General features: G+C 47.6%; 2 protein-coding genes across 3 annotated transcripts; one reads left to right on the top strand and one right to left on the bottom strand.

Moving 5' to 3' along the window:
• Position 1: 1 nt before the first annotated feature.
• On the top strand, positions 2-8,544 carry EME1 (essential meiotic structure-specific endonuclease 1). 2 transcript variants are annotated; one of them, XM_011999262.1, is made up of 9 exons: positions 2-59; positions 2,270-3,071; positions 3,154-3,281; positions 5,698-5,784; positions 5,877-5,998; positions 6,205-6,322; positions 6,551-6,666; positions 7,406-7,595; positions 7,857-8,544. In XM_011999262.1, exons 2-9 carry the CDS (start codon positions 2,294-2,296, stop codon positions 8,031-8,033), a joined length of 1,716 nt encoding a protein of 571 aa, XP_011854652.1. In that variant the 5' UTR covers positions 2-59; positions 2,270-2,293; the 3' UTR covers positions 8,034-8,544. The 2 variants fall into 2 exon arrangements, with proteins under 2 accessions (XP_011854652.1, XP_011854651.1); XM_011999261.1 differs by having other exon boundaries at positions 6,166-6,322.
• Positions 8,322-24,669, bottom strand: LRRC59 (leucine rich repeat containing 59). Its single transcript, XM_011999263.1, has 7 exons — positions 24,317-24,669; positions 22,031-22,090; positions 19,848-20,006; positions 19,507-19,611; positions 15,181-15,253; positions 12,187-12,360; positions 8,322-10,320 (listed from the first exon to the last, which is right to left on the bottom strand). The coding sequence occupies exons 1-7, from the start codon at positions 24,419-24,421 to the stop codon at positions 10,073-10,075; spliced, it is 924 nt and encodes a 307-aa protein (XP_011854653.1). The 5' UTR covers positions 24,422-24,669; the 3' UTR covers positions 8,322-10,072.
• Positions 24,670-25,083: the final 414 nt, after the last annotated feature.

The raw sequence follows: 25,083 nt of genomic DNA, 5'->3' as shown, positions 1-25,083 counted from the left end.
CAGGAGATCTACTTCCGGGCCCTGCGTGGCAGTTGAAAGAGTGGCGGGAGAAGTTGCAGGTGAGTGTACCCCGCTGCAGGCCAGCGGATTAGGCGGGACTTCCCTCCTGAGCACCTATCTGCAGAGTCTTGGTGGCTAGGGCGTCCAGGAGCCTCTGCAGCGGACCGCCAGCCTGAGAGGCGCAGAGCTTGTCGGACAGGGGCCCGCTTGTCTCACTCCCCTCATTTGCAGATGTCAACGGAGGCCCAGCGAAGGGTCAGAGATGAGGCCCCCTCCCTAGTCATTCAACTTAGTTTATTCAGCCAGCTGTGTGCTAGATGCTGTACTAAGCGCGGTGTATGCATTATTTTATTTAATTCTCACCACCTTATAAAATGGGTGCTGTTATCATCCCTGTTTTACTAAGGAAGAAACTGAGGCCTAGGCAGGTTACATGTCTCCTCCTGGGTCATACCTACAGTGTTAGTAAATGTTCCAGGAATGATTAGCTTTGCATATGACCCAGCAGTTTTACTCCTAAGTATATACACGAAAGGGATTTGAAAACATACCTCCATAAAAAGTAGTACATCAGTGTTCATAGCAGCATTATTCATAATAGCCAAAAAAATGGAAACAAATTAAATGTCCAAGTGATAAATGGATAAACAAAATGTAGCGTATCCGTACAATGGAATATTATTAAGTCATGAAAAGTAATTAAGTACTGATACAGGCTACATCACAGATAAACCTTGAAAACATGCTGAGTGAAAAAAGGCACAAAAGGCCACATATTGTTTGATTCTATTTATATGAAATATCCAGAACAGGCAAATGCATAGAGACAGATGTATGGTTGCCAGGAGCTGGGGAGAGGGAGGGAATGGATAGTGACTGCTTAATGGCTGCAGGAATTCTTTTTGAGGTGATGAAAATAGTGATGATGGTTGCACAACATTGTGAATATACTAAAAAACTACTGAATGTACACTTTTAAAAGGATATTGTGCTGTGCAAATTATATCTCTATTTTTATTTTTATTTTTCTTTAAAGCAGGGTCTCACTCTGTCACCCAGGCTGGAGTGCAGTGGTACAATCACAGCTCATTGCAGCCTTGACCTCCCAGGTGCAAGCGATCCTCCCACCTCAGCCTCCTCAGTATCTGGGACTACAGGTGTGAGCTACCATACCCAGCTAATTTTTGTATTTTTTTGTAGAGACGAGTTCTCACTATGTTGCCCAGGCTGTTCTTGAACTCCTGGACTCAAGTGATCCTTCTGCTTTGGCCTCCCAAAGTGCTGGGATTATAGGCATGAGCTACCATGCCCAGCCTATGTCTCAATTTTTAAAAAGAACAGTTTTTGACCAGCTGTGGTGGTTCATGCCTGTAATCTCAGCACTTTGGGAGGCCAAGGCGGGCAGATTACTTGAGTTCAGGAGTTCAAGACTAGCCTGGCGGCCGGGCGCGGTGGCTCAAGCCTGTAATCCCAGCACTTTGGGAGGCCGAGACGGGCGGATCACGAGGTCAGGAGATCGAGACCATCCTGGCTAACATGGTGAAACCCCGTCTCTACTAAAAAATACAAAAAACTAGCCGGGTGAGGTGGCGGGCGCCTATAGTCCCAGCTACTCCGGAGGCTGAGGCAGGAGAATGGCGTGAACCCAGGAGGCGGAGCTTGCAGTGAGCTGAGATCCGGCCACTGCACTCCAGCCTGGGTGACAGAGCGAGACTCCGTCTCAAAAAAAAAAAAAAAAAAAAAGACTAGCCTGGCCAGCATAATGAAAACCCGTCTCTACTAAAAATAAAAAAATTAGCCAGGCGTGATGGTGGGCGCCTGTAATCCCAGCTAGGCTGAGGCAGGAGAATCGCTTGAACCTGGGAGTGAGGTTGCAATGAGCCAAGATTGTGCCACTGCACTCCAACCTGAGTGCCAGAGCGAGACTCCATCTCAAAAAAGAATAACTTTTGACATCTCCATTTCAAATGTGAAGATCAACAAGGGGGTGGAGGTGTTAAATCTTGTTACCACCTCCCCCCATTAAAATTTTGTAATGGTAACTCTACTTTGTTTATACCTCAACTTGACCTGGAAAGAATTTGAGGAGGATTCCTGTTAGATTACCAAGAGTTAGAGTTCCAGACTGAATGTGTTGGGACCATGTCATATTTCTCTGTTTCTGTATTCTCTGTATCTTATATTTATGTCATAAAGCCTGGCTATGGAACACAGCTGGTGGACTGAATTGAATGCTCTAGTCTGTGTCGTATGTCTCTTTTCCTTTTAGGGAATTATTTGATAGCACATACTGATGGCTCTAAGGAAGTCATCACCCTCACGAGATTCTGGTGATAGTGACTCTGAGGAGTTGCCAACATTTGCCTTTCTGAAGAAGGAACCATCTTCAACAAAGAGGAGACAGCCTGAGAGGGAGGAGAAGATTGTAGTGGTTGACATCTCAGATTCTGAAGCCTCCTGTCCTCCAACACCAGGGTTACTTTCACCACCTGTGTCAGACACAGCTGAAACTGTCACACAAACGCAGCCAGTCAGGTTGCTAAGCAGTGAAAGTGAAGATGAAGAAGAATTTATTCCTCTGGCTCAAAGGCTTACATGTAAGTTTCTGACCTACAAGCAACCGAGCCCTGAGGACTCTAGCTCCCCAATTAAAAGTGTTTTGGATCATCAAAATAATGAAGGTGTATCATGTGACTGGAAAAAGCAGCCCTTTCCAAAGATCCCTGAAGTTCCTCTCCATGATACCCGAGAGAGGAGTGCAGCAGATAACAAGGACCTGATCTTAGATCCATGCCGTGAGCTTCCAGCCTACCCCTCTACCTGCCCTGGCCAGAGCAGCAGCTTGGTAGTAACCAAAGCAAATTCTGATATCCTCCCACCACAGAAGAAAACCAAGCAGAGTCAGAAGGTCCAGGGAAGAGGCTCACAGGGATGCCGGCAGCAGAGACAAGCAAGGCAGAAGGAAAGCACCCTGAGACGACAGGAAAGAAAGAATGCAGCACTGGTTACCAGGATGAAAGCCCAGAGGCCAGAGGAATGCTTAAAACACGTCATTGTGGTGCTAGATCCAGGTCCTCACATGTATCTTTGTCCTGTGCTGAGTTATCTGCTTTCTGGACCACCCACTGACAGTCCCTTTTCTATCTGTTGCAGTGCTTTTACAGATGGAAGGTGGGGGCCAGCTCCTGGGAGCACTGCAGTCCATGCAGTGCCGCTGTGTGATTGAGGCGCAGGCCGTGCCTTGCAGTGTCACTTGGAGGAGAAGGGCTGGGCCGTCTGAGGTAGGGGTTTTCTGGCTGACATTTCCTCCTCCTCCCCTTGCAGTTACAGGATAAATATGTTTTTATTTTAAAGGATACTTAGCAGTCAGGGCCCCAGCAGGAAGAGAGATGGCACATTCAACTCAGGGTAATTGAAGGAAGATTGAATAAAGGGACTGTTTGCCAAGGCATGGGCAGGGTACGAGGAAACTACTAGTGACAGCATGGTACCTCACAGTAATAACAGCGCAACTTACGGTTTTTCAACCTCAGAATTATTGACATTTTAGATTGGAGAATTCTTTGTTTTGGGAGCTGTCCTGTGATGTGCAAAATGTTTAGCAGCATTCCTGGCCGCTATCTACTAATGTACCCCTCTCAGTCATGACAATAAAAAATGTCTGCAGACATTGCCAGATGTCATTTGTGGGGAAAAATCACCCCCGGTTGAGAACCATTGGCATAGCTGTTACCATCCCTATGCCTGAAGGGATGAGGGGAAGGAGTGGTTAACAGAATCCAGGAGAGAGACATGGAGAGAGGATCACCTTGAGCGAAGCTATGAGCTGCCATAGAGGGGGACGGCAAACCTTAGGTGACCCCGCTGGGAGGGAGCCAGGGGAAAAATACCCTGACTTCACTTTCCTCCTTCCCACTAGTCCTCTCCTCGCGTTCCCCGCTGGTGACACCCAGCTGGGAGCCAGAAGACATGTGGGCCCTGTGTTTTTTGTAGAGATCGTAGAGTGGAGCTTGTATATTTGGTAGAGACGCGGTTTTGCCATGTTACCCAGGCCGGTCTTGAACTCCTGAGCTCAAGCAATCTGCCTGCCTTGGCCTCTCAAAACGCTGTGATTACAAGTGTGAGCCACCTTGTCTGGCACTAAGATTCTTTATCTCACCAGAAGCATCTTGTATGAAAAAAGAAAAAAAAAAAAAGTATTTTTTCCTCTCTTTGATTTCTTTTTTGGATCTGATAACTTTCTCAGTGACACAGGACAGTTCCCCACACTTTTTACTCTGGGGGTATTAGTAAGCCTTTATATTCATAGAGCAGCTTACCCTCTCAAGGCACTCCCACATTCTCTCTTGTGTTTCTGTCAGTCATCCTACAGGGTAGGACTTCTCCCCACATCACAGGTGCGGAAACTGGGGCCCAGAAAAGTTAAAAGCCTTATTGAGGATCACAATGGGAATGAGAACCCAGAGCTCCCCCGACCTATAGGTCTTGCTTTGCTTATAGGGACCCAATCAGAAAACTTTCTATAAAAGTCCTGCTCCCCAATTACTCCATAACACTGTACTGCTGGAGGATTGTTGGCCTGGAGGCATTCTTGACTTTGATTATGCCCTACCTGTGACAAACAGGAGGTGCTCTCATGGACTGAAGTTTCCCTTGTGATTCTTGTCTTTGTCACAAAAGAACTTACATGTTTGTAAGGGCCACTCAGCTCACAGCATCTGCCTTCAAAGCCAGAGTCATTTACTTGTACTAAATCCTTTGGAAGAGTTTCCCTTTCCTCCATTCCCCTATTCAAAATGTACAGAACAAATTGGCCCCAGCCCCTTTCAACTTGCTATGTTCCTTTCTCCTTTTTTTTTTTTTTTTTTTTTTTTTTGAGACAGAGTTTCACCCTGCTGCCCAGGCTAGGGTGCAATGGCGTGGTCTCGGCTCACTGCAACCTCCACCATCTGGGTTCTAGTGATTCTTCTGCCTCAGCCTCCCGAGTACCTGAGATTACAGGCATGCACCACCACGCCTAGCTAATTTTTTTGTATTTTTAGTAGAGACAGGGTTTCACCATGTTGGCCAAGCTGGTCTCAAACTCCTGACCTCAGGTGATCCGCCCACCTAGCCCTCCCAAAGTGCTGGGATTACAGGTGTGAACCACTGTGCCTGGCCTGCTGTGTTTTTTTTTTTTTTTTTTTTTAAGACGGAGTCTAGCTCTGTTGCCAGGTTGGAGTGCAATAGTGTGATCTCGGCTCACTGCAACCTCCGCCTCCCAGTTTCAAGCAATTCTCCTGCCTCAGCCTCCCGAATAGCTGGGATTATAGGCATGTGCCACCACACCCAGCTAATTTTTGTATTTTTAGTAGAGATGGGATTTCACTGTGTTGGTCAGGCTGGTCTCGAACTCCTGACCTCATGATCTGCCCACCTCGGCCTCCCAAAGTGCTGGGATTACAGGCGTGAGCCACCACGCCCGGCTGCTATGTTCTATTCTTATTCACTGTCTCTGAGATGCAGGGCACCAAGACTGAACAATTGAGGGCTGGGAGGGATAGCAACACTGTTTCTTGCCACAGTGACTTCATTCCAGAGGGATAATGCATAAGGGGTGGGAGTTAGTTCATTCACCCAGAAGACCTGGGCCACTCTCACAGGTGCTCATTACCTGCTGACCTCCGTCCCTGGGCTGTGTTCCGGGTACTTTGGCAGGACGGAGAGGACTGGGTAGAGGAGCCAACAGTCCTGGTGCTGCTCCGGGCAGAGACATTTGTGTCCATGATCTACAATGGAAAGCAGGTGAGCCAAGCCAGAGGGTGGGAGGACATGGAACAGAGGGCTGACTCTTATTAGGAAGCAAGTATTAATGCAGTTTCTGCCCCTTCATGCAGGGAAGCCTGGACAGCACTATGAAAGGGAAGGAAACGTTTCAGGGCTTTGTAACTGACATCACAGCAAGGACAGCAGGGAAAGCTCTGTCACTGGTGATTGTGGATCAGGAGAAATGCTTCAGGTTTGGATTTGCCCTGGTGATTTCATGTTAAAAGGGGCAGCTCTTGGGCCAAGAGGGGTGAGTTTATTCTTCGCAGATGTAGGTCACTCTGCAAGGTAGTCTGTCTCTAACAAGCCCGGGGGGATGCTCTGGTCCAGTCTTCTTCCGCATCTTCTGCCTGACTTCAGCCTGGAGCTGCTGTCCTTTGATTTCCTCCCCTGCACCAGCACTCAGAATCCTCCAAGCAGAGGGAAACGGGGAACAAATAAACAGACCAAGGAGAAGCAACAGAAACAACCAGAGGCCAGCATAGGGTCCATGGTATCCAGGGTAGACGCTGAAGAGGTAAGAACGTCCTGTTGCCTGAATTGGGCTGGGTACTCACTGGTCACCTAAGACTTCCTATTGATAAAGAATAAAATGCCTGCTGCATACTGCTTTCTGTCTTGGCACTGAGAAAGAGAAAAGGTGCCAAACAGGGAGCCAAGGGGCTGTGGTGTGGCTTTAGTGGACAGTGACTTGCAGCTAGTCTCTCTCTACCCCTCCCGTCCATCGTTGCTTTTGGGTTTCTAGGCATTGGTGGATCTGCAGCTACACACAGAAGCCCAGGCTCAAATTGTGCAGAGCTGGAAAGAACTGGCTGACTTCACATGTGCATTCACAAAGGCTGTGGCTGAGACGCCCTTCAAGTGAGTAACCCCAGCAAGTCCAGCCTCCACGCTGGGCCTTGTCCTTTACCATGGCTCTTGCAGTCAAAGCAAATGTCCCTTTCCCCTCATCTCTGCAGTCAGCCCATTGTCTCTCAAGCTGGAGGCAGAAGGAGCTGACCTCATGCTGGGGATTCTTGGGAAGAGTCCTCAGGCCTAGCCCCTTTTCAAATATTCTGCTTTCGCTTATGTGTAAGTATGTGTTCTACAGGCTGACATCATAGGCCAGGTTACCATAGGCCAAGTTACCAGGATTCATTACAGGTCAGATCACAATGTAATAAGCACTCGAAAGGAAATTTTTAGCCTACTTAGTTCAAGGAGTGTTCATTGTCAGAATTTAAAATAAGTAAATGACCTCAGAGACAATCCAGTCCAAGTCCCTTATTTTATACTTGAGGGGACGGAGGCCTGAAGAGATTGACTTGTCTAAGGTCCTAGCAGTGAGAAGAACCAGAAATAGACTCCAGATTGCCAAATATCGAAGAATCTGGTACCTTTTCTTCTACGAAAATGGACTAGACGTAGTTTTTAAATTAATTAGCAACTGGCACTATACCTGGGAACAAAGTGAGCAAATTGTCAAAGGCACAAAAAGGCCAGATGTAACATGGTGCCCACCTCTTCCAACGTCAGTGGGTGGGTTTTTCAGTTGCCACTTGAGAGAACAGGTGTAAGAGAGTAATGAGCAACTTGCAGCTCTCCAACTATGCTGTTGCAGGAAACTCCGAGATGAAACTACCTTCTCCTTCTGTGTGGAGAGTGACTGGGCTGGAGGGGTGAAGGTGGACCGTGCTGGCAGGGGTCTCGCACTGGTCTGGAGGAGACAGATTCAGCAGCTGAACCGAGTCAGCCTGGAAACGGCCAGTGCAGTTGTGGATGCCTATCCCTCCCCACAGCTCCTGGTACAGGTATGCCACTCCAGGGCTCAGGGGTCACTGCCCATTGCCTGCGCGTTCAGTGAGCCTCCAGATTTCCATGGACAACTGTTGAGGGCCCACAAAGGCCTCACAGGTCAGCAGTGCAGGTCTGCTAAGATCAGAGTTGCTAATGCTGACCCAGGGAGGGAGGACAGGTTCTCATGCCCCAAGCCAAGCATAGAACCCTCCATGCTCATGGAGAAGGGATCACTGTGGATGGTACCATATTAAGAGGTCATGTACCACTTCCAGGCTTATCGGCAGTGTTTTTCGGAGCGGGAACGCCAGAATTTGCTCGCAGACATACAGGTGCGCCGTGGGGAAGGTGTGACATCCACTTCTCGCCGCGTTGGACCAGAGCTATCCAGGCGTATCTACCTTCAGATGACCACTTTACAGCCACATCTCTCTTTAGATAGTGCTGACTGATTCTAGCCCTCGGGATGGGATGAAAAGCTGGAAACTTCCACCTTCCCAACCTCAGAGCCTGACTGCAATGAAGAGACTGGCAGCACCTCCTGAAATACAAGCCTAGGTGAGGCCCAGTCTTTCCTGGGTCTTGTTATTTGTGAAGGTCTGCCTGTCAGCTGGGGCAGAGACTGAAATACTGCCATCTACCTTTGGCATTTAATGTTCCTCTCCTGGCAAAAATTCACTGTCACAAACCACCCCCACTCCTACCCAGCCAACCCTCAAAACACAAAGGAACAAAGACAGTCCACTCAGACACGTATTTAATAACTGTAGAAATCCAAAAGAATTAGCATCAAATCTTGGAAGTCGTGAGTGAAGCTGTGGGTTGGCTTGACTGGGCTCAGCCACTGAGCTGCCTCAACCGGCCAAGGAACGGGATTATGATGACTATGCAGACTTCTATATTGTCTTCATTTCATTGTATGTATTATGTATTTAGTTTCAATAAAGCATTTGTACCAATGGCTCTGGAGCTTGGAGGAAGACTAAAGGAATGTGTAGTGATTCTGAGTAAGGTGTAGACCTACGCAGCAGAGCTATGGGGGAGAAGATTAACAAAGTCCTTTCTTCCAATATCAGGACAGTCATAAGTGGCAGTCCCATGCAAAAGGTCATTAGGGCTAAAAGGCCCTCTGTCTCTGAATTATGACAGATTCTTGCTCCCTCCGGGGGGAGCCAAGGACTTGCAACTGGGAGTCTGCAGTGAATGAGCACCATGACACAGTCATTTCTGATCCCTCTATCCAGCTGTTGTGAAAAGATGAAGCAAAGGAGGCAAGAAAATGCTTACTGTAGCAGACAAGAGAATGGACAGCGCGATCCTTGTTTGTGCTAGTCATTGGGTGATGCACCACTTTTCAGCTCCATGATGCTACTTGTTTCCCTTCATTTCCTGTTTCCATTTATTCCCTTCAGTTATGGTCTAGAATCAAACAATTCTAAACCTCAGTGTCTTATGAAGCTGACACTTCAAAACCTGCAAAAGCAGGTTGCCTTTGAGGTATTTAGTCACACCAAATACAACTAGAGCTGTCATAGACAGTGTAGGTTTGCAGAGATCCACCTCCTTGCTTACTGGCAATTAGGGAATTAATGCTCTAAAATTGAGGCAAGGAGCCTGGACTGTTGCCATTTTATGGAAGCCACATAAGTTGGGCAGGACTCCACAGGAGCTGCCATGACCTGATGATAGCAAGAGATTTCTATCTCTGAGTCATGAAATCTGTCTACCATGAAAGATTCTATGCTTCGCCTGAGGAATGATCAATTCTGGTGTGAGTTCTAGTCTCTCAGGACATTATAAAGGAGGGAAAATGATGTAAAGGGAAAAAAGAATACCAGAGTGGGAATCCAGTTTTGCCTCAAACTAGCTGGGAGACTAGGCAAGTCATGGAAGACCTGTTTCTCTGTCTGCAAGTGTTATATTGGACTGGATGGTCATGAAGTCCCTTTCATAGCCACAGATTTTGTGTGGCTGCTAAAATGCTTATATCTTCTGAGGTCCTGAAGAAAACAGGAATACCCCTACCCCCTAATTTAGACTGGATTTACTGAGTGTGGTGTTTTAGTCCCCAAAAACTTCCTCCTGATCTGCCCTGATTCCCCAGGGAGGCATGAAAGAAAGGGTTTGTGGCATACAAAAGTATAAATGTAGTGACAGCTGACCATTTAGTAGAAACGAGCCTTGCCTTTACATAGCTTTGTATAACAACTAGAAAAGGCTATGTTTTCTCTCTCCCCACCCCCAAGCCTACTCCTTTAGGCATGCAGGTAACTGCTCCCCCGCCGCCACCTCCCATTTCTCCTCATTCCACCAGGGAACCCTGACTAAGGAACGAAGAAGTCCTACAAAGAGGAGGTCTCATGTACCCAATCTGCAGCCATTTGATGATGGCAGGTAGGTCTGATGCTAAAAAGAGGTTGTGTCCAGCAGAACCCAATTCCATAGGAATCCAAACTCCAAGGCTGGGAGGCAGCAGGTGCTGGGGACAAGCTCACTGCTGAGAGTCGGTCTGGAGGACCCACTGGAGGATCTCATGGCGGCGTAGACCCTGGACTGCATTGTCATAGATGGTGTTCACGCTGGTGCAGAGGGGCTGCTGCTGTAGCTCTGTCACCCGACAAGCAACCAGCCCTCCCGCCACACCAAATAGCAGCAGCAGCAGCAGCAGCTTCAGCACAGCCCAGGAACGAGTGTGCTTCCGGGGTGGTGGCTTGCGGGGACGGGAGCCGGACTTAGATTCTGGAGGAACAGTAACAGTACACAAAACAAGTTCAGTCAGAGGAGACCCACTCTATACCAATCTCTGCTAGTCTCCTCCGTACAGATCTACCTACATCCCTTCCTCAAGCAAAAACTCTCCAGGACTTGAAGACAAAAAATGTCTCCAGAGACCGAAACAGAAACATCTTTTCCCTTGGATCTTGAGGGGGTGGATTTGAAACTGGACTCATTCTGTGTGTCTCGTGTAGCTCACAGCCCTCAGGGTCCTAAGTTCTCCTTGGTAACATGGTGATCCACACCTCTTGGGATCGCAGAGGGAGGGGCTTATCAGAAGGCACCCAGCGCTGACAGAGTACTGTCCACTTGGGGAAGCAGGGTCAGGATTTATCATTATTGTCATTATGGTATAATGTGTATATAAAAAGAAAGCCCAAAAGGTAATACACCATATTGTAAGCAGTGATGATTGCTGGGAATGGGGGAGTACAGGTGGTTGCCATTTTCTGATATATGTATCTAGATAGATAGATATCTTTTCTCAATTCTTTGCAATGAACATATATTACATTTTTAATTAGAAAAAAATTGGTTTTGAGATTTTTAGACAAAATTTTAAAAAACTTGACTGAGCATCCACAATGCCAGGAACTGCATGACCCTGCTTCCTCATTTAATCCTTATTACTACCCTGTATGATCTTCGTTTTCAACAAGGAAATTAAAAACCAGTGAGATCAGGAGGGTGGAGGCCTGTGGTCCTGTGCTGCTCAAGACAAGGGTGAGTAGGGGTAGGGCCACAGGCCTCCACTCTCTGTACAGAGCTCCTTCCCTCACCTGCCTCTCCCTCAGGGGTCCCTTTTCACCCAGAGGGTATCTGATCCTCTGCAGCATATGGAGTCACATCACTAACGAAATTCAACCAGACATATTCAGGTAAAACACAAAGATGTGTTTTCTATACAATATGCCTCCCTGAATGCAGGGAAAATGACACCTCTCGTGTTCAAGCAGAGAGGGGTCTCACTGTCGCCCAGGCTGGTCTTGAATGATCCTCCTGCTTCAGCCTCCCAAGTAGCTGGGACCACAGGTGTGTGCCACTACACTTGGCTAATTTTTAAATTTATGTAGAGACAGAGTCTCTCTGTGTTGCCCAGGCTGGTCTCAAACTCCTGGGCTCAAGTGATCTCACCTTAGCCTCCCAAAGCACTGGGATTAAAGGCCTGAGCCACAGAACCTGACTGTAAGGCACTTTTAAGAGTAAACTTGCTGGGCACAGTGGTTCACACCTGTAATCCCAGCACTTGGGGAGGCCGCCTGAGGTTGAGAGTTTGAGACCAGCCTGACCAACATGGAGAAACCCCATCGCTACTAAAAATACAAAATTAGCCAGGTGTGGTGGTGCATGCCTGTAATCCCAGCTACTTGGGAGGCTGAGGCAGGAGAATCTCTTGAACCTGGGAGGTGGAGGTTGCAGTAAGCCGAGATCATGCCATTGCACTCCAGCCTGGGCAACAAGAGTGAAACTCTTGTCTCGAGGAAAAAAAAAAAGTAAACTTGACCGTGTGTGATTTTTACATTTCTTAATGATTTTAGAACCTCACCTCTAAAAAAAGGTGAGACTCTGTTCCGGGAATGCTCCAAGACATATCTGATCAAAACACCCGCACAGAAGTATGTGGGCACTGGAGAAACAAGCAAGCTGGGCACTAGCTCCCTAGGAGAGCCCCCCGTTCCCTGGCACCAAACCTCTCATCCACTCCCAAGCTTTAGACAGTAATGTATCTGACTAAGGTGTGCAGGCCTGCTCACCCAGTCATCTATGCCTGGAAACATGAGTGTCTCCACTGTACCCCTGCTGGAACCTTACAACAGGCAGAAAACTTACTCGGGGCCTGATTTGCTTCCTTCTTAGGTTTCTTCTCCTGCTCCCGCTTGGCTGCTTTAAGGGCATCATACTCCTTTCTCCGGCGCTCCTTCTCTTCCGCCTTCTCCCGCTTCCGCAGTTCCCGCTCCTGAGCTTCCTTAGCTCGCTGCTTGGCCTCACGCTTCTTCTCTGCCTCTACAACAAAATATACCAAAATTTCACTTTTCTCTCTCAAACACTCCAGCAGTTTGCTTTCCCAAGTGATTAAAAGTACAGATTCTGCCACCTTTACCCTGGTGCCATGGTTCACATAAGAAATATTCAAAGGAAACAGTCATCTTTCTGCTCCTGGAAGTAGCCCTCCCCAAAAGCAGCTGCTCTCAGGGTTTGCTGAATGGATTCTGATTACGAGGTTCCTCTCCTCAAGCAGCAGAGAAATTAGGGTAAAATAACAAGGAGGACCTAAGCAAAGTGTGAGGGATAAGTGGTGCTCCTCTAGAATTAGGTACTAACTCAGAAGGCATAGCAACTGATAGCCTTCTAGCACTCAGCTATGCAGAGAAAAAGCCATGGCAGTTTTCTATGGGACTCCCATCTTCCCAAGCTTCAGAAATGAATGTGGCATGGGGGCACAAGTGAGAACAGAAAATGAGCACTCAAGTTTGGGGTTAGAAACAATGAGGCCAGGAACAGTAGCTCATGCCTATAACCCTAGCACTTTGGGAGGTGAAGCTGGGAGTATCACTTGAGGCCAGGAGTTCGAGACCAGCCTGGGCAACATAGCAAGACTGTCTCTACAAAAAAAAAAAAAGAAAAAAATTAGCTGGGTGTGCTGGCGCAAGCCTGTAGTCCCAGCTACCTGGGAGGCTGAGGTGGGAGGATTGATTGAGCTCAGGAGGTAGAGGTTGCAGTGAACCGTGATCGTGCCACTGTACTCCAGCCTGGGTGACATAGTGAGACCATGCCTCAAAGAAAATAAAAAAAGTAACAATGGCAATGTTGTTCTTAAAAAGTGAACCTACCTTCTTACTATTGCACTGACTGCTTTCTGTTTTTTTTTTTTTTTAAAGGCTAGTCAAGTGAAGAAGTGGGAGTGGAGAAGGAAGAAAGAAATCTCTAACTGGTTGTGATCAGTTAGTTGTAAACACCACTGCACTAGGACCAGTCTGCACTTGACTAGTCTTAAAAAACAAATAAGCCTAATAGTTTGTCAGAGTAGCCTCTAGACTTGAACTCATGAATCTGAGAACTGAACACAGGAACACATTCAGATTTACTCAACAGTTCAAGCATGTTTACACACTTCCAAATTACAACCTCCAAATTATTGGGTTCTAAAAATGCATTTCCAAATTAGTTATTTGGAAGTCTGAAATACATTTTTCCAAAGCCAGAATGCCACAAATGATGGTTAAATGTCCTTTTAGGGCTTAAAAGCCCATGTTAGCCATAATGTAGCTGAATAGTACTACTGTAAATACTGTAGCTTTCCACTGCTTCTCCATGTAGAAACAAGCTGCAAGTTCCAGCTGGGCACCAGAATGCCAAGAACACACTCCACCCAGCCTCTAGGGAACACGGGCCACTGAGAGGTGAAGGCAGCAGGGCTCTGAGTAAACATGGGCCTGCCTTGCCACAGTGGCCATGCGTAATAAGGGATGGCTGTAACTTGGCATGGTGCTCTCAGGGACTGCCTGTAATCACTACTGTACATATCCTTTCTTGAACCACAGGAGTCCTCCAGCGAGGGGCTCAGAAATCGGCCAGCCAGTGACCTACTATGTGCCAGGGGTTATTCTAAGTGCTTGAGATGCAGCAATGAAGAAAACAGGCCACGTTCCAGTGCCTATATCATTTACTTTCTAAAGGAGACAATAAACAGGTGAATATAAAGAGGACAGTGATCTGTGCCCTAAAGAAACTAGCAGAGGGGCGCCTGTAGTCCCAGCTACTTAGGAGGCTGAGGCAGGAGAATTGCTTGAATCTGGGAGGTGGAGGTTGCAGTGAGCCGAGATCGTGCCACCGCACTCCAGCCTGGGCAACAGAGTGAGACTCCATCTCAAAAAATAATTAAAAAAAAAAAGAGAAGAAACTAGCACAGGGTATGACAAAGTGAAGGTAGAATGGCTACTCTAGTCTGGTGGTTCTAAAAGGGTTACAGTTAACCTAAGGCAACATTTGAGCAGAGATGTGGGATTATGAAGCCAGCACATAGAGACTAAGGGAAAAGGAAACCCAGCAAAGCCCCTGAGTGAGATTGCAGTTGGTGTATTCAAGCTCAAATTAATGGCACAGTCTCATTCGTGTGTGCAACAAGGCCGGTGGAGAGCAGGCAAGCAAGCTTGGGCCAAGGTGGGTTTTGCTGGCCTTCCTTGTCAATGAGTTTGGATTTCATTCTAAGTTCAGTGGGATGCCATCAGAGGGTTTTAAGCGAGCAGCAGCATAATTATTTATGTTTTAAAAAGATCTCCCGGACTGTTGTGAAGAGACTGAGTTTAAGGAGATGGCAGCATCATGGAGATATGCTGGAAGGCATTGTGGTGGTCCCAGAATGGTGGCTGGTTACAGAGATGGCACCGAAGCTGGAGAAACAGTCCCACTAGGACTTGCTGACAAACTGGATGTGGGAATTACAGAAAAAAAGGAGTCATTAACATCTTTCCTATTTCAGGCTTGAATAACTACAGGGAAAGTGATTTCCTATTATAGGGAACACTAGGAGGGACTGAAGGGCCATCAGGAATCTCTTTTAGCCACACTTCATATGAGTGCCTATTAACCCTCCAAGCAGAGATGAAATATAAGCAGTTGACTGCCTCTAGAGCTCAGCAGAGAAGCCAGGACTGAAGAGAGATTCATCAGATAAAGATGATACCATCCACCACAATACTGTCCCCCCACCACCCAATTACTGCTCTTCATGACTATTCTACTGGATCCCAGCTCCTGAAGCATGAGAATCCACTGGCTGGGATGAGGACCTGAAAGACAACTACAAGAGGGACAGCCACCTACCACGTTCTACTTCCAGCCGCCGCTGCCTCTCCCGCTCCTGATCCGCCTGCACGGCCTTCATGTGCTGTAACACCTGCAAAAGGAAAGGAGGAAAAGTAGTGCTCTTCACAGTCACGTTTGCTCAGGGAAGTCTCAAAACAGACTGTTTTCAGGCTCCCAGATTATCATGATAGCAATGTCGAACTAAAAGAGTTAGGCTGAATGTGGTGGCTCACACCTGTAACTCCAACACTTTGGGAAGCCGAGGTGGAAGGATTGCTTGAGCCCAGGAGTTCAAGACAAGCCTCGGCAACATAATGAGACCCTGTCTCTACAGAAAAATGTAAAAAATTTGCCAGGTGCAGTGGCACATGCCTGTAGTCTCAGCTACTTAGGAGGCCGAGGAGAGAGGATCACTTGAACCCAGAAGGTCAAGGCTGCAGTGAGCTGTGGTCACGCCATGGCACTCCAGCCTGGGTGAAGAGTGAGACCCTATCTCAAAACAATCACCACCACCACCACCAAACTAATGGAGTTAATTGTATCTTTGTATCCTAAAATTACTGTGCCAACCTTAGTTGGAGAAGAGTGATATGAGCCCAGGTCATTAAAACTGCCAGAAAAAAGTGAAACACAATGCCAACTTGAATCTGTAAAAAGTTCTGCCATTTACACTCACTCTCACATGCATGATTCCATATGACCCTCAACAATAACTTGGGGGCAGCATTTCCTCCAACATGCCTTCCTGACTGCCCCTGCTTTGGCTACCTTAAGTCCCACTCCATCTACTCCTGTGGAATTCAACACAGGACACTGTAACCACTTGCTGCCTATCTGGCTTGGTCATAAGATGGCAGATTCCTTAATGGCAGGAACCGCTGTCTGGTCTGTAGGTATCCCACAGGGCACGCTTAGCACAGAGTTTAGCTAATCGCAGGCATTCAATACATACATGAGGAATGGCTGATTCCCATTTCAAAAGGAAGAAAACCAAGACTCATAGGATGATTTGTCCACTGCTAATGGCCAGAAAGCAGCACAGCTAAGACCTGAGCACAGTCCCCTGCATTCCTAGGGCAGAGCTTGTCCCACACACTTTCACCACATGCACAGGAAAGCTCCGAGAGAAGCCTACACACAGCACACTTGTACTCGGCACTCTGAGCTCCCCAGATCCCTATCAACTCGCTCATGGATGACCTCTAACCACACAATCGCAATGATTCTCGCTATGGTGTGTGGGGTAGGTAAAGACCTTTTCTGTTTGTATTTTTTTTAAGCTGGTATTCTTCGGCTGTAGGGGACAGAGTGTAAGCTTGGAGCCCAACGCAATCCTGACTACCCCTTATTGTATAACCTTGGCAAGTGACTTAACCTTTCTGAGTCAATTTTCTGATCTAGAAAACAGAGATAAGATACACCTCTATGGAGTGTTGTGAAGAATAAATAATATAACTTGTATTGGCTGCCTTGTATAATCTCTGACATTATATGTGCTCAATAAGTACTGTTGCTTATTATTTTTACCACGTAAGAAAAAAAGAAGAAAACCCAAATACTAGCAAAAGGGTCTTGTTTTACTACTGCACTTAACAATTACATTTGAATATGCATGCCCATGAGACAGACATGTATATTCATATTTAATTCTTATTTCTAGAAAACTCCAGACAGGCATACCTCCAGACAAGCACACACCCATCATAAGAAGTATTCAGGAGCAGACCAGCAAAAGGATCTCCTTTCAAGGGCCTGGTTTGGGCCAGGCACGGTAGCTCACGCCTGTAATCCCAGCACTTTGGGAGGCCAAGGTGGGCAGATCGCTGGAGCTCAGGAGTTCAAGACCAGCCTGACCGATATGGTGAAACTCCATCTCTACTAAAAAATACAAAAATTAGCTGGGCGTAGTGGTGTGCGCCTGTAATCCCAGCTACTCAGGAGGCTGAGGCAGGAGAATCTCTTGAACCTAGGAGGTGGAGGTTGCAGTGAGCCGAGATTGTGCCACTGCACTCCAGCCTGGGCAATAGAGCGAGACTCTGTCTCAAAAAAAAAAGAAAAAAAAAAAAAGAAAAGAAAGAAAAGAAATCAGGTCTGGACCCAGAGTTAGGGCTCAGGGCATTCAGGCAGTGGAGAAGTCATGGGTCCCGTTGCCATGATGCAGGGAGTGTGGAAAGTGAGAGTCCAGGGTGTTGGCTGAGGAAGAGGAGTGAGGGGAGTGGATCACCTGAGATCAGGAGTTCAAGACCAGTCTGACCAACATGGTGAAACCCTATCTCTACTAAAAATGCAAAAATTAGCCGAGGTGGTATCCCAGCTACTCAGGAAGGTGAGGTGGGAGAACTGCTTGAACCTGGGAGGTGTAGGTTGCAGTGAACTGAGAGCGTGCCACTGCCCTCTAGCTTGGGTGACAGAGCAAGACCCCGTCTCAAAAAAAAAAAATTAATTATCTGAAAACACAGGCAATACAGAAATGGGACAGATTCTCATAGTCTGGAGTCTGTGAACTCCTGGAGGGTAAATTTTTGTCTAGCTACCCTAGTTCACAGCATACAGTAAGCACTTGATGAATACACTGAACAAATCATTTTTAGAAGTTGCTTTAATATGTACCAAGCTGATTAAGACTAACCCATATACCCACCAGGGTTTAGGTCCTACCTGGACAGAGCTAGTAAGACCTAAACTAATTCCTGCAGACAGGCGACCTGATTCTGACTAGCCCAGGCCATTTCCCTACGAAGCCTAAAGGTGTGCTGCGGCTCCAGGACAGCTGTGCCAGGGACCATGGCTTTAGTTACCACATCCACTACGTTGCCTGGAGCTTTGGCTGAAAGACATATGCAAATACAAAAGGCCTTTGTACTCAATAAAAATTATTTTTGTATGTCAAAAACTGTAGAATATCATCAATTTCCTATGGTTCCACATATCATCTACTGAATGGATGGACGGATGGATGAATGAAAGGTATGTATATGCTAAGGGTTTCTTGTGTCAGAGAAATGAAAGTAATGCTGACTCCTCAGGGCTCTGAGGATTGTGAGATGGTGCATGGAAAGCATTCAGGACAAGGAAAGAGTAATCAATGGTAGCTACTGTCAGTTTTCAGAACAGACATCACTCCTACAGCACCCAGTTTTCAAAAGAGGATTTCACTGATCATTTATACTGTTCTCATCTAAGGGAAAACTCTTGTCTTAGCTACTTGGTTGTGTTAACTTTGTACTTGATTTATTATAATAAGTGATGATACAGATGATGAGATTATATAAGAAGCCCTGAGCTAATGGTAAGAAGTATCTTACTCTCTTACTCTCTACTTGAGACAGCAGAGACTCATCATTCACCCATGAAATCTAGTAATTAAAGTTAGGTCTTTTTTGTTCAACATGCACCTTAAACATAGCCAAGTCAGTCATTTGGTGCTCAGCTGAAGCAGCAGCAATCTGTTCCAAAGCTGGAGGGAAAAAGTGACTATAGTTGGAGTTATTAAGATAGGTATAATGCTATTCTTAATAGGCAGGGTACGACACCTTCCAGGCTACTGACCACAGACAATGGTTGTCTTGCATGCTGCTTTCAGTTCCTCACTCCTATGTCAGATGACTCAACTGTAATCAAATACCAGGTCTGCCCAGGACGTGTCTGCTTACAGCTATAAACTTACAGCTGTAACATCTTTATCATCACTTTTATTATCAACATTCCTACGACTGTGCCTCAGAAAGGCCATGGCCCCTAACCCCCTGGTACTGTTAAAACAACTGTCCACACAGTGTCATGCTGCATCATGCAAGCTCCTGGCTTCTTGAGAGAGGAAGTACTGCAGTAGAGAAGTCTTGTTCTGCGACTTGTGAAGTAAATGCAGGCCGGGCACGGTGGCTCACACCTGTAATCCCAGCACTTTGGAAGGCCAAAGTGGGCGGATCATTTGAGGTCAGGAGTTCGAGCCCAGCCTGGCCAACATGGCGAAACCCCATGTCTACTAAAAAATACAAAAATTAACTGGGCATGGTAGCAGGTGTCTGTAATCTCAGCTACTCGGGAGGCTGAGGCAGGAGAATCGCTTGAACCTGGGAGGCGGAGTCTGCAGTGAGCTGAGATTGTGCCACTGCACTTCAACCTGGGCAACAGAGCAACTCTGTCTCAAAACAAATAAAAAACAAAAAAATAAAGTAAATGCAGAAACAAAGGTCTCTGCTTGACAGGCTCATAATGGACATATTTCACTGGGACCTGAATGCTTAACTCCACACAAAGCTCCAGGTGCCCTAGGAAGGAAAAACAGGAGGAGGAGAAATCCCAGGGGAGTATATAAGGCGCCACTGGGAGCTTGCTGCTTACCTTGTTTGCACACTGCTTACACTGCTTCTCATCCAAGCAGTCACCTGCCACCTTGGCCAGGACAGGATCCAGGGGGTTATCCTTCAGGTCCAACCACTTCAGGTTCTAAAGAGATGGGCAATGGGCAAAGAGGCTTGTTAAGCCCAAGTTCACATACACAGACCTTCAGGGTGGAATAAAATGAGCAGGAAGAATGCCCCTCTGTGTTCCACCTGTAGGAAGCGCCATCTGAGGCAGGACAACAAGGGGGTATTTCTGTCAGTCTTTCTCAGGGCCGTGCTCCAGAGTCCCTGAGTTCTCTGCCACACCTGGCCATGAAACACTGGTTCATGAATTGTTACCTTGAGCTGAGCAAAGCTGACAGGCAAGGTGACCAGCCTGTTGTTGAGGAGATCCAGGTGCTGGAGGTTGACCAGACGGCCGAAGTCTGCTGGCAGCTGCTGCAGCTTGTTCTTACTCAGGTCTAGCTTCACCAGGTGTGTGAGGCCACAGAAATCCGACTAGGATCCAAAGAGAGAAACTAAGCTAGGCTTGTCCAACACACAAGCCACGACAGCTTTAAATGTGGCCCAACACAAATTTGTAACCTTTCTTAAAACATTACGAGGTTTTTTTTTCAGCTCATCAGTGTATTTTATGTGTAGCCCAAGATAACTCTTCTTCTTCCAATGTGGCCCAGGGAAGCCACAAGACTGGACACTCCTCATCTAAGCCTTGGGCTCACACACTTTGCTGTAACAGTCTGGAAGCCCTCAAGTCAGAGGTACCCCCTGCAAATATCCTGGTTCTACTGTTAGCAGCCGTTCTTCCTCAAATGAAAATGCAGAGAACACCTGCCATTCCTGGTGATAATTAGCAAGATGTGTATGGAAAAGGGCTTAGCACAAAGTAGGCACAAAACACTATTTCTTCATCCTCAGTTCTTGCTCCAGCCCACCCTCCACACTGCTCCTGGAGTGGTGTGGGACCCATTCTGTCCTTCCACAGCACCCTATGCTCACCATTGATAGGATCTGTCAAAACAGTGTGCTCATGCATTTTAAAAAGATCAGGCACTCCTGGAGTCCTCAGTCTGATTCTTGTTATTTGCAGCGCCTAGCACAGTACTTAACACAGATGCTCAACGGACATTCTGTGAATAACTAACTGAACAGGCTGGGGCCCAGCCTACCCAAGTCCTGGCTCTTTCTCAACACAGGTCAAAACATCCCCCTGACATTAAACCTTTGCTAAGCACTCATCTGAAAGCGATGGTACAACTTCAGCTAATGAGGCACTATTCGTGCTCTCTAGGGACTTGGAAATGCCAGTGGATCTGCAGTGCAGAGTGAAATGGAAGTTGTCAGTACAGACAACAGAACAAGCTCAGATTCAAAAGTGCACTTGGCTGAATGACCATCTGGCAAAGCGTACAATAGAAGTGTGGCTGCAAGGAATTGCTACCCTGCTTTTATTTTTATTTTTTTAGAGGTGGGGTCTTGCTATGTTGTCCAGGCTGGTCTCAAACTCCTGGGCTAAGTGACTCTCCTACCTCAGCCTCCTGAGTTACCAGGATTATAGGCATGAACCACAGCTCCCAACATATTCTTCTTTTATTCAACACAAAATACTTTCTGGAAGAAGTGGGATCTCAGATGCTTTTTGAATGTTAGAAACAGTTTTTGATGAGCTGTGGGAAGGTACCATGGACAATGAGCAAGGCCTAGGAGTATACTGAGAGGTGAGTGGACTAATGATCCAATGAGGACATTGCCAACTTCTGAACTTGATCCCTGAGCCACAGCCAGGGCCAAATAGGAAGTTACTCTGGAGTACAGCAAGGAGTGGCACGGCTAGAGTGATGGGTGGAAGAGGCAACAATAGCCCACTTAGGCCTGACTGTGCAGGAGCACTGCTACGTCGGAGAGGCTGAGGGGCTGAATGAATCCACTGTCTACACAAGTGGAGCAGAAAGAGAACTAGCAGATGTTGTGCAAGAAAAATCAAAAGGATTTGATTATAGACTGAATGTGCTGACCAAATTGAGCAAATCTCAAGTAATTCAAGTCCTTTGGGAGAATAATGATAAGGTAGTCCCATAAAATCACATTCTTTCTTGCTCCCCACCAAAAGATGCACAAGGAAGCTGTTCACAGCTTTCTCCCTGGAATGCAGAGCAACTTACAAAATGGTCTCCGCATCCTCTATGCAGTAGGGAAGTAAACTATTTTTCAGAGGAATAAAATAATGTAGAAAAAAGATGGGCCCAGTAAGTTACTTAGCATCCTATTGAGTCTAGTTTTCTGTGGCCTTACTTTATCACTGTTCTGAAGAATGAGGCCTCCATCTCAATTCCTTTTCCACTGAGACTAACCACCCCACTCCACTATGCCTCCCCTACACACTCAGATTTAGCTATAGCCTGCCTGTAGGCCTATCCTGAAATTATGCCTTATGACACCCTCCCGCCCCCCATCCACCCCCGAAACAGGAAGGAGATGCATCCGAGGCACCAGAAGGAGTCATGGCTGCATGCCAGTCTTACCGGTAGAGTAGTCAGTTTATTACAAGACAGATCCAGGATGGTGGCCTTTGGAAGAGCAGCCTAGGTAAAAGAGGATGAGAAAAACCTGTCAGACCAACACCTGGAACAATTCAGTGACATCTGTTAATGAAGCATTTTCCAGAGAAAGTTCCCATGATTAGGAAAGGCCTTTTTAAAATGGCAGTAAAGAGTAACATTCCTGGGAATAAGAGGAAAAATGAGCCAGTCAACCACGATCTAAGGAAGAATGCAAACAGAAGGGACGTGGCTGTACAACATCCAAGAAGGGAAACCTTAGGCGAGGCACAGGGATTCACATCTGTAGTCTCATAGTCTCAGCTACTCAGAAAGCTGAGAGAGGAGGATCGCTTGAGCCCAGGAGTTTGAGGCCAGCTGGGCAACACAGTGAGACCCCATCTCCAAAAAAAAAAAAAAAAAAGGGAAGGAAGGAAGGAAAGCAAAATTTAGATTCTTAGACATTATTCCTAGCACTTTAAAAATAAATATTACCCAGCGTCCCTCTTATTAGGTTTTGGGGCAGGGACAGTGTCTAATAAAGCTTTGCAATTTCCATACTCCCCAGTTCAGGCCCTTCCTCAGAACAAGTACTCAATATTCATACATGTTCCCTGAATCATGACTGATCGAGTAAGTAGCAGAGCGAATGACAGAGTGAAAAAACAAGGCCCTGCCCGGCACATTGGCTCACGCCTGTAATCCCAGCACTTTGGGAAGCCGAGGTGGGCAAATTACCTGAGGTCAGGAATTCAAAACCAGCCTGACCAACACGGAGAAATCCCATCTCTACTAAAAATAGAAAATTAGCCAGGCATGGTGGCACATGTCTGTAATCCCAGCTACTCGGGAGGCTGAGGCAGGAGAATCGCTTGAACCCAGGAGGCGGAGGTTTCAGTGAGCCGAGATCGCGCCATTGCACTCCAGCCTGGGCAACAAGAGCGAAACTCCGTCTGGAAAAAAAAAAAAAAAAAAAAAAAGGGCCCTCACATCCCACTCTATTTTCCCATGGTGTCCAGGCTGGACAAGCTCAGCAAAACTTTCTCCCTAAGGTTAATGCTGGGCTGTTCAGATGCCTGGAGTACATGGTTTCAGAGAGCAGTCCTAGGGCAGGTTGAAATAAGGCTGGCCATCTATCTTCCTGGGGTAGAAAAAAAGGCAAATATTCAGTTAAGGATCCTCTGGCAAACTGCACTTTCTGTCACAAAGTCGTAAAGTGACGTTTGACCACCTAAAACAGTTTTAAATACTACAGTGGGAAAAACCACAATACCAGCTACGAGTATCAGTATTTGCACCTTCCAAGCATTTTCCATTACAATGGTATTTAACCTCGCATTAAGCGTATGAGATGGAAACTATTATCACCATTGTATAAATGAGGAGATCTAAGCATAAAGTCTAACTAGCTTGCCAAGGGCACTCAGCTATTAAGCAATGGAGCTGGGAGGGGCTGGAAACCCGGTTCTAAGCATCGCCATACCCGTCCACTGTGGAAGACAGACTGGGCCCAGGGCCCAAGGCAAATGTAATTTATCAACGTAAGAAAGCAAAGTGCGGGTCACCCAAAGTGAGTCTAGTAGGGCGTTGGCGGGGGTGGAAGGGGGAACGGAGTGAGAAAAGCAGGGATGTGGGAACTAGTTCCACGTTGACAAAACTAGATGCCTAATCTTCCTGGAGCCCTAAGCCTCAGTTTACAGGAGAAAGGTTGGGGGAGAGAGGGGCAAAGGAGACTCCCGCCAGTTTCAGTGGAATTGGGATGAGACTTTACCAGCCAAGCTGGGGGGAGACTTTAGTTTCTTCGAGGTAGGCTGCCTCAGGGCTCGGAGAGCCAGCTGGAATTGCCAGCTTCCTAGAAGAGCCAGGTTCTGGGCCACACCCAGGTCTACCAGGAGGCCTACTCCCCCGGAACGAGTCACTCATTCATTCTTGAATACATCCAGTAACTGCTCCGTGGGCTCCTACTCTGGGTCGGGCATGGAGCTGGGCGCTGTGAAAGTCCCCCAAAGGTGGCAGATTCGTTTCTTGGCCTGTAAAAAGTCTAGGGCCAGAGAAGCAGATCTTCCCTATGCTCTGGAACTGCGCCAAAGTGACACGTGTACATCCCGGGAAGAACCTTGGGCTGGACGCGGCCTCCCAGGGGACTTAGTCCCACCACCCCGCTTTTTTTTTTTAAAGAAAAGGAAACTGATGCTTCGGAAAGTAGGTGGCCCACACAGGCGCCAGGGCCAGGCGAAGGTGGGCGCCTGGGTCTCGCGGGACGATACTGACCAGCTCCTTCACCGGGACTTCATTCAAGTCGCTGAGGCTCAGGTCCAGTTCGTTGCCGTCCAGCTTGTCGCGGAGGTTCCCGCCCTTGCTACCGGCCTTGGTCATGGTAACGCCGGCTGAGCGGGCCCCGGCTCGGGGGTTCCGACTGGCGGGTGAAAGGAGCTGAAATGCTGCTTGTCAGTTCAGCGGCCCCCCACCCAAACAACGACGCCTGAGCCCTCCGTCGCCGCCGGTGCGAGACCGCCTCCGCCCGTCCGCCTGCCGGCCGCACTCCGAGCCCCGTGCCTAGCTCCCACCGGTGCCGCGACGACGACCACTTCCGTGTCCACGTCACCTTCCGCGACCACTGAGATGGGCTGGGCCAGAGCGGCCCGAGCGTGTGCGGGCACGCCCCCTGGTGCCCAGAGTGATACACTGCACGTCGCAGCCGTCGGAGGGGTGGGGTTGGAGGCTGCGAGCCCGGTTCACCGGTGGCCCTCGGGCATTATTGCTGGCAGTGCCAAGAGGCAAAAGGGCACGGACTGGACGCCAGAAGATTGGGTTGACATCCAATACTGACCTCATCTGATCACCCCAATCCCCCTGATTAGGAGCAGAAGCTGGGTGTCCTCTAGAACTGCTCCCTGTCCTCTACTTAACCCCCGAATAACCATCATCGGGAAAACTCGACTTCCTGAATTTCTCCTCTCCTCCCCACTCACTGCCTTAGTGCTTGTCTCTGTCCTTCCATCCACTTTCACCCCGCTCACCGCTGATCTTTCTAAAAA

Source organism: Mandrillus leucophaeus, unplaced genomic scaffold, assembly GCF_000951045.1.
Source record: "Mandrillus leucophaeus isolate KB7577 unplaced genomic scaffold, Mleu.le_1.0 Scaffold59, whole genome shotgun sequence".
NCBI lineage: Eukaryota > Metazoa > Chordata > Mammalia > Primates > Cercopithecidae > Mandrillus > Mandrillus leucophaeus.
This window is presented reverse-complemented; position numbering and strand designations above follow the sequence as displayed.

What these genes read in the sequence shown, in the direction of transcription:
- EME1 (XM_011999261.1), top strand. Translation starts at nt 2,294, where the DNA reads ATGGCTCTAAGGAAGTCATCACCCTCACGAGATTCTGGTGATAGTGAC. An exon ending in TGATCTACAATGGAAAGCAG is followed by an intron (nt 5,785 to 5,876) that starts GTGAGCCAAGCC and finishes CCCTTCATGCAG; the next exon opens with GGAAGCCTGGACAGCACTAT. An exon ending in CCAGGGTAGACGCTGAAGAG is followed by an intron (nt 6,323 to 6,550) that starts GTAAGAACGTCC and finishes TTGGGTTTCTAG; the next exon opens with GCATTGGTGGATCTGCAGCT.
- LRRC59 (XM_011999263.1), bottom strand. Translation starts at nt 24,421, where the DNA reads ATGACCAAGGCCGGTAGCAAGGGCGGGAACCTCCGCGACAAGCTGGAC. An exon ending in GCGGCTGGAAGTAGAACGTG is followed by an intron (nt 12,361 to 15,180) that starts GTAGGTGGCTGT and finishes ATTTTGTTGTAG; the next exon opens with AGGCAGAGAAGAAGCGTGAG. An exon ending in GGAAGCAAATCAGGCCCCGA is followed by an intron (nt 10,321 to 12,186) that starts GTAAGTTTTCTG and finishes CTGTTCCTCCAG; the next exon opens with AATCTAAGTCCGGCTCCCGT.